Below are 13,654 nucleotides of genomic sequence, written 5' to 3'. Positions count from 1 at the left end.
ACACACATACTCAATAGCTTAATACAGCATCATTGCACACCTAACCAATGCTGGTGTCAGCATAATTCTGTTTTGGAATGTTGTGATGTCCTCAAAAGAGCAACACAACACCACAACTCTTACACTGCAATTCTGCACATCTCCTCAGAAGTTAGTCTCATTGACGTTTGTGGGAGTTACTCCTAGATAAGTGTGTATAGGACTGCACCATCAATGAGGCATCCACCTCTCCCTCTCTCTCTCTCCCCCACCCTCTTTTCAACCCTATGAGCTTGCCCATTGTTTACTGTTGCTGATTCTGACAAACAAAATAGAGTGTTAAATGGAATTGTACTGTTTATATTAGGGTTTGCAACCACATTGCCAACTTAGGGAGCCATCCTATGCCCACCTGGAGCTTGGTTGAGGAGGCCACAGAAAATGGCATGAGCATACCATACAAAGTCAGATGCCTGCAAATGTTAAGTGTTTTGCAACTAACACTTGGCAGAAGTCATATATGAAGAAATGTACCCACTTAGACCTTACAACAACCTTGTGGGGCTGGTAAGTCTGGATTTTTGCTATGGGTAAAGAAAACAAAAATGGAGAAGGGCATGACTTACTCAAGTCACAAAGTATACTGCATCTGTAGTTGGTATCATGCCTGATAATTAGATATGGCCACTCAAGGTTTTAGTGTGCTAAAGGATGCTATTAAGGGATCTGGACATCTCTTTATTTGTTAAGTAAAACCCTCACTGGGTTTAAGCACAATAAAATTTGAATCAAATCAAGGTTAAGAAGTCAATCTACTGCCAATCAACTAACTTACCCGTTGTTCCTACTGAGAAAATATAGGACAAAAAAAGGTTCTTAACATTCAATATATTCTTAAACATGGCCAAAGGGAATGATTGGCAGAGATCTTCTTAAGTTTTTTTTTATTGAAGAAACTCAGTGAGATTGGTGGAGGTGAGAAAATGTTCTGGAGCATCCATGGAAGTTGGAAGAATGAAACTCAATAAGGAAGCAAATGGAAGAGTCCGTCTGATGACTGGGTCATCAAGGTCTGTTACCCTGTCCCCATGCAGAACAGTGCAGAGTTGTTGCCCATGTACTATAGTCATGGGATAGTTCCTTGAATATAGTATGAAGGCAGGCTTTGCAACACTTGGGAATGCAACAGTTTCCTTGATTCTGAAGGCCAATTCTTCCATCACTTGCTCTGGGGAAAACAGAATGAATTTAGTTTGAGGTTCTGAGAGGACAAAATCTATCTAAATAAAACTTTATGAAGTTTACTACTAGGATAACAAACTATACTAGGTATGTACTTAGGTGGATCCAGTGCTTTTAAGAAAATGTTTAGGGGTACTCTCATTTTGACTCAAGAAAATCACCATTTTATAGTTCAAATCGGGGAAAATAAATACAGTAAATGGACAAAAGTACAAAGATTCACAAAATGTTTAGGGGTACCCCTGCATACCCCCAGAAAAAAGGACTGGGTAAATCACTTTGATATGAAATCTATGCTATCTGTTGCTTGCATTGTGGAGCAGATTGTCTTGCAAAGGTTTCACAGTTTCAAGAGGCTGAACATTGCCGGTTGAAACATGCCAATGATCTTTGAACTTTAAACAGCATTATTTTCTGATAGTAACTTTTTTCCTGCAAAGTATATTGACAGTTCACAATTGTTCGCAGAGAAATTTTAAGAAAATAATTAAAAATTATTTGTAAAAAATAAAAGTAAGCCACATTCCTAAATTCTCTGGGGCAATAGGAACACATATTAAATACTATGACAACCTAGGGGCTCTAAAAACACACACACCAAAAACACAAGGCTTGGATGAGGTGGATCAATTTGATATCTGAATGTCAATAAAATGGCAAATTTTCAGTTATCAGTACACAGAAATTTCTAATATTGTCTGCAGAGAGAGGGATATTCTCTGGGAGACACATGGAACTGCCACAGTTATTTCCAAAGCAGTCATCATTTCTGTATGTGGAAAAAGGAGCCCCCTCATAAGTTCCTAAATTCTTGCATGTAGAACAGAGTGCTTGGGCTCTCTGACTCTGTGAATTTGGTTCTGGAAGCATCTGAAATGATGTCTGACTGAGGCTTAATCCTAAGTAAAGAGAAAAGTGATTGCAGACCTGGTGCTTTGGATCAAGCTATAACAAAAAGCCAATGTGAAATTTCTTGTTTTGTATTATGGCTGAGCTAGGACAACATGAAGTTTCAAAGCCACTGCTTTCCTGGTGACACTAAAACAGGAGCCACATTTGCTGGGTAGTACTGATGGGTGAAAGGGAGTGAAGCCAAGAGAGTTTCTCATGCCTAAGACCATCTAATGAGTTCATGACAAGGACCTCCTGATTGGACAGTCTCTTAACCACCACACAGCAACAAGGTTAAGCTCTCTTCATCATTCCCAATCCTCCCCTGTGCCTGCATGCCTTTACTCTACATTCCCATTATTTGAGCAACTGTGAGCTTAGAGACATGTATATACTGGGTGTACATCTGTTTCCTTCCTTAGACTGCGAGTCACTGCAGTGTTTGGTTGTTGTAATAGCCCTCATCTCCCTCATTACAGCCATGTGACTTTGGCTTCTTCTTCTTACCTTCGTCACGCTTTCTTCCTAAAGCTTTCTGGCAACCTGAACGCCTTTATATCTGGGAAGAGAGTCATAGTGAGAGGGTGGTGTTACACATCTGAAGGCCCGTGTGCATCAAAATGACATCAACTGGGGTGTGTGTGTCAAAGCAAGAGTCCTGACACAAGGGCGGAAGAGGTAGGACAGAAACTGACCCAGTGCTGAGAGGACCAGTTCACATTTTACACAATTGCTAACCTCTCCCCCCCACCTTCAGTTTTATGGCTACAATAAATGGGATGATGAAGAGTTATTATTATAAACTTCTGGTGTCCATTGTCAATCTATATATAGTAAGAGCAGAACAAACCTTAGGGCATGGTCCAATATTTTTTATACCAATTTCAGACTTCGTTTTCCTAAAAAAAAAAAAAAGGGAGAGAGACTAGATTAGTGTGAACACATATACAGCCCTAATAACTTCGCTGGTGGAAAGGCCTTCATAGTAAGGTCACAGAACATTTCACAGATTAGATGTGATGCTAAAAAGAATTGAGAATATAATCTGCTGCAAAGGTTGAGAAAGAGTTTGTTTTCTGTCTCAGTACAAACATTGCCATTAAATCTGTTGCTGATGGTTCTCTTAGCTCCTTTTAAAGCATTGCGCAAAAACATCTTTTATGAATCAGGATACCGTATTTTTCGCTCTATAACACGCACCTGACCATAACACGCACATCGTTTTTAGAGGAGGAAAACAAGGGAAAAAATATTCTGAATGAAACAGTGGACGTATCATTTTTGTGCTTCATGCTGTGGCCACAGACATGTGATCTGATGGTGAATTTGGGGTGACCCAATGCAAAAATCCTGAGAATCCCTGTGGATCCATGCTTTGTAACCACGTTTTTGCACCATTGCAGCCCCAGGCAACAGTGGGTGCGTGATTTTTGGGGGGCAGGCTGTAGCCATGGACATGCTATGTGCTCTGATGGTGAATTTTGGCTGACCCAATGCAAAGATCCTGAGGATCCATGTGGACCCATACTTTTTAACCACGTTTTTGCACCATTGCAGCCCCAGGCAACAGTGGGTGCGTGATTTTTTTTTGGGGGGGACAGGCTGTAGCCATGGACATGCTATGTGCTCTGATGGTGAATTTGGGGTGACCCAATGCAAAAATCCTGAGAATCCCTGTGGATCCATGCTTTGTAACCACGTTTTTGCACCATTGCAGCCCCAGGCAACAGTGGGTGTGTGATTTGGGGGGGGCAGGCTGTAGCCATGGACATGCTGTGTGCTCTGATGGTGAATTTGGGGTGACCCAATGCAAAGATCCTGAGGATCCATGTGGATCCATGCTTTGTAACCACATTTTAAGTGGGGAGGGAAGGAAAAACACAGAAGGCTAAGAATGCAGGAGAGGGCTATAACGTGAGGAAAGGAAGGCAAAAGTTTCCCCCCACCCACCCACACAAGCCAGCCAGCGTGCGCGCGCTCTCTCTCTCTCTCTCTCTCTCTCTCTCTCCCCCTCTCCCTCTCCCTCTCCCTCTCCCTCTCCCTCTCCCTCTCCCTCTCCCTCCCAGCTGCATGTTTTCCGGCTGCCTGATATATACGTATTTTTTTTAACTGCCTTGACAGAAGAAAGCATTTTAACTGCATTAAGAACTATTTAGCAGCGAAACCTAAGCTTTGCCATCCCTTAAGAGGTACAGACACTGTAATCTTCCAGATCGCATGAATTTACAGGCAAAACACTGTTTAAGGATTTCATCCTTTTAAATGGAAGAAAGCATATTTGAATGCTGTGTGTCTCAAAAAACAAAAAGCAGGAAGTCAAATCAGAATTTTAAGCCGAACCTGTAATCTCTCTTCCCTTCACAAACATTGTTCCCTCCGGAGCAGGGAGAGGATAGAACGAAGGACGCTCTGCTTTTCCCCTCTTCTTGCCTGGAGGGGAGGGGCTTTCCCTGCTCTTTGTTCCGTTTGAGCAAACACAGTAACGAAACAGAGAGGGTGGGCAGTAAGACCCTGAGGCAGAATGCAGGAAAGCAACCACTTCCCCTTTTCAGGTTTCCCTTCTCACTGAAGCACGGTTTGAGTTTTGCCTGATTTTTCGGCTCCAGGGGCCACACATTCGCTGCATAACACGCACAGACATTTCCCCTTCCTTTTTAGGAGAAAAAATCTGCGTGTTATAGAGCGAAAAATACGGTACCTTAAGAAGCACCAGACACACCTGGAAAATGCAACAATTCTGATTAAAATAGCCCACTTTGAGTTTATTGTAATCCCCACAATTCTGTTAAAAGTAAAAATGGAATGGTTCCACTATGAATGTGTGTGCTGAGTTAAGAGGATCCTTCGCTGCTGGCCACTTCAGTACATGAGAACCCCTGGTGGGAATATGCATTTCGGTTTAATTAATGAAAAAGTTGTATGCCTTTCAATATTATTATGGGCAAGGCAGGCTTGGTTTACTCACAGGATTCTGTCACAGAGCATGCACTCACTGCCGTATGTCTTGCCATCTGTTCCACACACCACCTGGCTTCTCCACTTGCAAAGGACTTTCCCTCTGGTTTGGGGGTATTGGCTGCAGTCAGCCTAACAAAACAGCAGCAAAAATACTAGAATGGACACTTGGAGAAGACAACTATACTCAGTCATCACCTCCCAGTCGCCATGGCTGATTAACCTTATATTTTGTTAAAGTTTGGAAGAGACAATGATAAACTGATATTTGGCATATCTGGAAACCTAAGGTGGCATCTGACAAAGTCACACTCAGAACAGACCCAGTTAGTCTTGACTAACTTAACTCCATTGATTTCAATGGGCTTACTCTGAGAATCACTTAGTCAGATACCATTCCTTTAGTACTGGGATGCCCAACTTCCAAGAGACTGCGATCTACTCCCACTTAAAAAACCCTGGCAGTGATCTACCCATTGTATTGACCAAAATTGTTGAGCTTTTCGGGAGGGGGAGAATTGATCAGAATCGACCAGGGATGCCCCGCAATCGACCAGAGGATCGCGATCGACCTGTTGGACATCCCTGCTTTAGTAGTTCCATTTGACTCAACAGATCATTTAATGCTAGCCCTGCCCTCAAATTATTCAGCGTCTCACCTTTATATGACCAGCTTGACATTCACCTTCGTTCTTTAGCGCAAGTGTATCTTCAGCTTTCCTAGAAATAGTAGAATAAATGTTATATGGTGCTCCCCTATCACTCCCCTAAAGTGTGTAAACCCGATGGTCAAGTTATGGTAGACTATGTGGAGAACAGATATAAGACAACATATAGACAGAAGGTACAAAATGGTCATGCTTAGGGAGAGGAATCACATAGTGGCTCAGCCAAGGCATTCCAAAGCAGGGCTATACACTATTGATTTAAGATATGTTTGAGTTGAAGATGGAACCGTTAACAACGGCCCAGTCTGACTGACTGCTGGTACCACCCCAAGACACACCCCCAACTGCACTCACCCTGCTTTATTTTGCATTATGCACTATATTGTATTTATTGTGTGTTGTTTTCAGTTGTTCCTCTAGTCGCATGCAAGCAATAATTGGACAACATTAAAATCAGCAAAACAAGCAGAACAATCCTCAGCACCACTCAGTGTGTCATGCTACCTAACTAATATGCTGCTTCCAAGTATTGAGAGAACTGCTTGAGGATCTTTTCACATGACTATCAAGGGCACAACACTCATAGGAAAGGTGCCTGAAATCCCTAAACACAGTTATTCTCAGACTAGGGCAAGTCACTCAAGCAATTGCTAGTAAGTGCAGGTTTCAATTTTGGGCTACACTGCCAATGTTTTAAAAATCATGCACACGCAAATCACGTTCCAAAAGCTGAATCCTGGGTGTTGTGTGATAAGTTCAGGATGTCAAAGCTGAATGCGTGGACTTTTTAAATGTCCACCAATATGCACCTCACAATGGTTGTGTGAACCAGCTCTTGTGGAGGAAGCAGAATCTATACACAACAGCTTTGGACACTCTTGGGCAACCTGATTACTGATATATATGCTTTTTATGATGAGATGCTGATCAATGAATAAAGAACACGAGGCAGTCGCTTTTCATACCTGCTGTCACAGTTTGGACTCACTGTTCTTTCAAGGTGTGTTAGGATTATGAGGAATTCTCTCCCTTTCTTTCACACACACCCTCATTCACTCATCCCATTATGAATTAAATCCTATCTTAATTCTTGGCTAGGTGATCATTAAACACAGCTAGGGTTTCCAATGAATGATGACAAAGATGGCATCCATATAAGCATTGCCATTATCCTGAATTATCTGTCATTCCTTTAATTGGGATCTTGTTGATCTCTGTGTATGTCATTGGAAAATCACCAAGATGTTGGGTAGTTTGCTATGAAGTAAACACAATTAGAAGTCAGAGTGCATTTGCAATGCCCCCAGAGCAACTGCTAATACTCACACAATTGCGGAACACAGGAAACATTTATTGCTATATGTTTTCTCATCAGTGCCACAAACAGGAGACCACAGAGCATTGCACGAAGTCCCTTCCTTCTTTATATCGGCTAGAGTTTGATCACAGTCCAGCTGGAAGGAGAAAATAGATATAAGTAAATTAGATAACATGCTACAGTATAAGGTAACTTATTTAATCATAAATGTTTTAGGACTGACAAAATACATATAGGGAGACGTTTAATGTTTTATTATGTCCTTATATATGTTGGAAGCCGCTCAGAGTGGCTGGGGTAACCCAGTCAGATGGGTGGGGTACAAACAACAACAACAATTGTTCCATTGGCTCACAGCTCTTATAGTGAGGTGTTTCATGGTCAAATTTCTTCTCAGTAATTTTTGGGGCCTCTTTGATAGCCTTTGCTCAGATAATCCCTCCACACCATCACCCCCAAAGGGATGGGTATGACGAACAATACAGAAAGAAACTGAATATAAGTCCTGCACTGTACAAACAGCAGAAAAGAAAAGAAAAAGCTGGAACTGATCTGATGTGTAGTGCCAGCTAGATAAGAACTGCTCAATAAAAGCAAGGCATTCTAGAACATTTGAAGGCAACCCTGTTTAGGGAAGTTTTTGATGTTTGATGTTTTATCGTAATTTTAATATTCTGTTGGGAGCCACCCAGAGTGGCTGGGGAAACCCAGCCAGATGGGCGGAGTATACATAATAATAAAAATATTATTATTATTATTGACAGGTTCCTTGCCCAAGGCAGGAGAATCAACGCATCTACCTGCCACCTCATCCAAGAGCACCCTGTGCATTCCTGAGTCAGCTTGTCAGAATGAAGGATCAGTTCTGTTATAAGATATCTCCCTTCCTGTTCATCTACTACATAATAATAATAAAAACAATACCTGGGTTGATCACTGTGAGCGTATACATATGTGAGCATACCACATGAAAGGCTCATCCATCTGTTCTTTTCATTTACACAACCATATATTTAGGAACAGCCGCAGGAGCGCTTTCTTGTAACAAGGGATTTATTAAACAGTAGCTGATGTAACTGTTTTGTTTGTTTCCAGTCACTAGAGGGCAATGTCTCATTCCAACAAATTAACATACTTTCCTGATATTCATGGAGGTGTGTTTATATGTGCAGGCCTGAAGGTACGTGAGTAATTATGAACAGACAGGTAGGTAGCTGTGTTGGTCTGCCGTAGTCGAAACATAATAAAAAAATTCCTTCCAGTAGCACCTTAGAGACCAACTACCGGTAAGTTTGTTACAGTACTGGTATGAGTTTTCGTGTGCATGAAGAATCTGAAGAAGTGTGCATGCACACAAAAGCTCATACCAATAACAAACTTAGTTGGTCTCTAAGGTGCTACTAGAAGGATTTTTTTTTATTATGAACAGACAAGCAGAGCAAACGTGAGTTTGGTCTTTCTACATATACTGTACAAGAAAGAAACTCATAGTTATTTGCATATAGCATGATGCAAGGAGAAATATATGTTTATGTGTATCCTTTCTACTTTAGAGTCTTCTGGCTTGACCTCAGAAAACACTGGAATTCCCAGATTCAGTAGAGATTAGCATTTGTTTGCTTTTTAAGGAGAATAGAAATGATTTCAGGACTTGCAACTTCTCAGAATTATATTGCTATAATGGGAGGATCTGCGGCTTCTGATGTTTTCCCTGCAGACAGTCAAAAACCCAGGAGCACTGGCTTCGTACTGAATCAGCTGGCTTTAAATTCCAAGCCACTGTGGGAATTGAAACATTAGAAGTGTTGTACAAATATATAGAAACACTGATGTTCACATATCATCATCATCAACAACAACAACAGCATCCTTATATTTATTACCTTCGGTTCACCTGAAGGTCCTGGGGTGGGCTGCAGAAAATTAAGGTACAGCATTAAAAATAATTTAAAAATAAATTTTAGTGGGTTCTAATATATATATATATATATATATATATATATATATATATATATATATATATATATGAATGAATTGAAACATTAGAAATGTGATGTATAAATACACAAATATATGCAAACACTGAAGTTCACATATTATCATCAACAACAACATTTATTATATTTATTACCTGCCCTTCTCCTGAAGGTCCTGGGGTGGGCTGCAGAAAAATAAAGTACAGCATTAAAAACAATTTAAAACAAATTTTAGTGGGTTCTAAAATATATATAAGTTTTCAAAGACTAGGGTATAGACGTGCATCTGCAACATTCACTGAAAAATATATAGTGAAGAAGAGAGAAACACCTCTGTGGAGAGGGAATTCCACAACTTATGGGCTGTACAGAGAATACCCTCTCCCAGGCCATCACCACCACCCAAACTTCTGAAGTAGGTGGAGCTCTCAAGAGGGCCTCTTTGCTTAGGTGTAGGGAAGGAGGCAGTATTTCAGATATTTGGGGCCAAACTCATTTAGAGTTTTAAACATTAGCATGAGCACCTTGAATTGGGCCTAGAAATGAACTGGTAACCATTGTTGCTGTTTTAAAACAGGGGTTATATGAGTTCTAGATGGAACGCAGTCAGAAATCGGGCAACTGCATTTTGGACCAATTGAAGTGTCCAAGCCATCTTCAAGGGCAGCTCCATGTAGAATGCATTGCAATAATCCAGTCTGGAATTTACCAGAGCATGGAGTACCACAGCCAGGTTGTGAGTGATGCATTAAATGCAGAACGACTCCTCACAGCTTATTTTGTACTTGGGCACATAGACCATTTTTATTTAGCAACAGTACAAGCATGGGGCACCATATCCTTCTGTCCCTACTGGAGTGCCCACATAGCCACTACTGCTTTGTGACAAGGATTTATTCTGTTGTTGTGGAGTAGTGGTTAGAGGATTGGACTAGGACCAAGGAGGCCAGGGATCAAATCCCCTCTCAGCTTTGAAGCTCATTGGATTGGATGACTTGGGCCAGTCATTATCTCTTAGCCTAAGATTCTTCATGGGGTTGTTGTGGGGCTACATTGAGAAGGGGCAGAACCATATAAACTGCCTTGAGCTCCTCAGGGAAAAGGTGGTATATAAATCTAATAAGTAATGTAACCAATAACGAACTGTACTAGGAGGTGATGTTTACCTTCTTATCCCCAACAGCAATTTTCTTCTGCCTATTGCGGAAGGGCCCTTTCCTACAATTTTCATTGTAGTATGATGACTGTCCTGCCCTAGAAGAAAAGTCACATAAGTTTTTCTAACCCTTAAAAAAATTGAAGTGTCAGTAGCCGCCACAACATCCGGTGGCAACAAATTCAACAACTTAATTACTAGGCGTCACAGGAAGAAGCAAAGTGCTTCCTTTTGTTTGTGTAGAACTGTCAGCCGATCAGTGTAACTGAAAGATCTACTATTCTGAGAGATGGAAAATATTTTCTCTTATCCTTTTCTGAACTAAAAAGCCTCAATTTCTTTTGAAGCCTTTGTTGACATGTTTTACTCTTTATCAATTTACTTACTCTTTCTATACCATTTCCACTATGCAATATCCAGTCTGACAGTATAACAAGACTATAGCTGTTACTCCCAATTGTGAATACATCATAGGTTTACATAATGCTGCTGTGACATTTGCTATATGCCTAATCTCACTTCCCTTCTCAGTCTCACTTTCTACTCCTTTTCCACCCCAGATATTCCAGTCTGTTTGCATTAACCTCAAATGTCTCCTTCCATTGCTAGCTCCCTGGAATCGATCCTACAAACAGACACCTGAAATTTCTGTTAGATCCGATTGGGGACATTCTTGCACAATCTCATCCAGCACCTGCTACATACAAAACAATGGCATATTTTTCAGAACGCCAAATATTACTTGCTGCCTGTATTACTTGGTCTTCCTTGCCCTTCTCTCCTGTGGGATCTGATCCTGCCAAGAACATGGATGACATGGCGTTTTCTTTGATCCAACAATTCTTTCTTGCTGCAAGGTTAGTAGTTTAAAATGAATGTTTCTAGAACTCATGGTTAGAAGTATAAGTTTAAAGGAAACCATGGTTGGAGCACATCCAAAGCCAGTTAGGGTCACAAATTACAGAAGCATGGATCTTCAAATATTTCAAGGGCTATCACATGGAAGATAGAGCAAATTTGTTTTCTCCTACTCTGGAGGCTAGGACCTGAACCAATGGATTCAAGTTAGAAGGAGATTCTTACTAATCATCAGGAAGAAGTTGGATGGCCATCTGTCATGGATGCTTTAGTTGAGATTCCTGCATTGCAGGAGGGTTGGACTAGATGACCCTCAGTATCCCCTCCAATTCTACAATTCTATGATTATATGAAATTTGACCCATCTCATCTCTACAAGTATTTTTTCTGTCAGAATGTGGTCTTAACTGCTGCACTATTTGAGCCTTCAACATTAAGCTCAGGTCCAGGAGCACAATAAAGTCTGCGGACTTGACCCAGAGGCAAAGGAAGAACGCATCTATATGTATCGCTTTTGTGGATCCAGTCTAAACCTGTTCAACCTCATTTACCCCACCACAGCCTTCAAACACTCATTTAGAACTGAAATTCCTGGATGTCTTCCAAGAAAAGGCAGAGCTGAGTATTAGCAACAGACTGATGATTCCACACTTCAGATAGTAAAGCCGTTGTCCCTAAGAGAAACCAGCAGGTCATGCCCAGGGTGCCTGAATATTTGGTCAGACATTTGAAACCCAACTACCTCATTGTGGCAAAGCACTGATAAACTCCCACTTTGGCATCATAACTGCTATCACACAGATCTTTGCATGTCAAGCATACTCACCCTCCACAATTGGTATATGATCTGTAATCCCCCGATGCAATCTGATATTCTGCGGGGCAAGGATTATTTACATCATTTTTTCCATATGGATTGCAGTTTTTCTGTCAATGGAGAAGAAGCAAGTTTGATAAGAGGGTGACTTCTTTTCTTGTTCACAAAAGAGAGACCACAAAAAAGAGAGAGAGAGACCACGGTTTGTGCAGATGAGATCTACTCTTTTCCATCAAGAGAGTGGTGATCTTGGACGCTTAAACTCACAAGAGTTTTTCCATCAAGAGAGTGGTGATCGTGCACCCTTAAACTCATATAAATCAGAAGAAAATAGGCTAGGTCAAAGGTCATGGGGAAGGACACAAGAAAAAGTTTCTGCAATATGAAGGCACAACACTTTCTAATGGAACTAATGGAAAACAAGGGCTCAGATGGTGTACTTAAACTCAAGTCCAATAGAAACAGATTTGTTACCATTTCTAACTACCTTATTCCCATCATTAGAATCATTAAGTGGGTTAGATCCATTGCAAGTGTGACAAGGACAGGTTTAGAAGGAATCTCCTGGCTTAGCTTCTCCCTCTTCCTCTCCTTCCCCCCACCCCACCCCACCCTCCCATTCTCTCAGGCTATCTTCTCTCCCAGCTGACAAGTCCCAACTGCCAGTGAAGGTGTGCTTTCTCTCTCCGCCCCCCCCCCACTATCCCTTTCTAGATTTGATTAAAGAGGAGGGCTCTCCGACTTGACAGGCAGCTCACCAGGCCCACTTTGTCACAGAATGCTATTGAGCTGGAATGCACCTCACTTTTTGATAATGAACTATTCACAGCGTTGAGGCAGCGGAGAATAAACTTTATGACAGTTGTTTCTAGTGTGATCACTATTGTGGGATAGCCAGAATGTGTGCATATTTTGGTTTTACACACTCTTTTCTCTTTTCACAAACTCTTGCTGAGCTGGAGCTGGCAGTTCTGGTAGCATTTTAAAGAAAGGCTCAGTGACAGAAATTACCACAAGCATTACAGTATTAAATAAAATGATGGGAACTGGAGAGCAAAACAATCAAACACAGTATTAATCCTAAGGCAGAGGTTACAGCAAGTACTGATGAGGATATCAGTCCACTTATTGCCTGTCCTGGGTGATGCAGACAAATCTGAGGAAAGATGCAGCAATGCTGAACTATGAGAAGTGTCTGGAACCACGAGAAGTTTCTGGAACAATCAATGTACTCAGGAATGTGCTTTGTGGAAGGCAAAGGATCAAGCCCTCGTCAGAGAAAGAGGCAGACCTTTGAGTAGAGATATTAGAAAATTCAGTTGGAAATGAAAAGAGATATGTAAATTGCTGGTGTTCATTTACTCATCCACATATGAACAGAAATCCACCCAGGAAATACTATCAGTATTTGCTGATGTTGTTGCTTTCAGTTCACAAATGATTAGGTTTTCCCTCCATTTGCATTGTGTTTCCTTCATATCAAAATGAAGGGCGTGGAATCATGCAATGACCATGTAATTTACATAAATTGCATAATTTTACCACAGTGGACAGTGATACAAATACAGTGGTGCCTCGCAAGACGAAAAGAATTCGTTCCGCGAGTCTTTTCGTCTTGTGATGTGTTTCGTCTTGCGAAGCATGGTCCGTCGCAACTGTGCCTCTTCAAGTGGCTTTTAAAAAAAGCACAAGACATTTTCGTCTTGTGAAGCAAGCCCATAGGGAAATTCGTCTAGCGAAGCAACGCAAAAACGAAAAACCCTTTCGTCTAGCGAGTTTTTCATCTTGCGAGGC

At 41.2% G+C, this 13,654-nt stretch overlaps 1 protein-coding gene across 1 annotated transcript in view; it reads right to left on the bottom strand.

The window, feature by feature from the left end:
* Positions 1-914: 914 nt before the first annotated feature.
* The window catches only part of LOC308582101 (serine protease inhibitor Kazal-type 5-like), a 31,759-nt gene continuing 19,019 nt past the window's right edge, over positions 915-13,654 (bottom strand). The window contains exons 9-18 of the mRNA XM_081184958.1: positions 11,870-11,970; positions 10,196-10,283; positions 9,185-9,214; positions 8,937-8,966; positions 7,062-7,189; positions 5,727-5,787; positions 5,078-5,199; positions 2,963-3,011; positions 2,620-2,671; positions 915-1,207 (exon numbers count right to left, since the gene is read on the bottom strand). Coding sequence (XP_081041084.1) covers positions 2,666-2,671; positions 2,963-3,011; positions 5,078-5,199; positions 5,727-5,787; positions 7,062-7,189; positions 8,937-8,966; positions 9,185-9,214; positions 10,196-10,283; positions 11,870-11,970 — 615 coding nt within the window. The 3' untranslated portion in view covers positions 915-1,207; positions 2,620-2,665. The remainder of the gene's footprint in view (positions 1,208-2,619; positions 2,672-2,962; positions 3,012-5,077; positions 5,200-5,726; positions 5,788-7,061; positions 7,190-8,936; positions 8,967-9,184; positions 9,215-10,195; positions 10,284-11,869; positions 11,971-13,654) is intronic.

The sequence above is a fragment of the Podarcis bocagei genome (genome assembly GCF_964188305.1).
Source record: "Podarcis bocagei genome assembly, chromosome: 2".
NCBI classification, from domain to species: Eukaryota; Metazoa; Chordata; class Lepidosauria; order Squamata; family Lacertidae; genus Podarcis; species Podarcis bocagei.
This window is presented reverse-complemented; position numbering and strand designations above follow the sequence as displayed.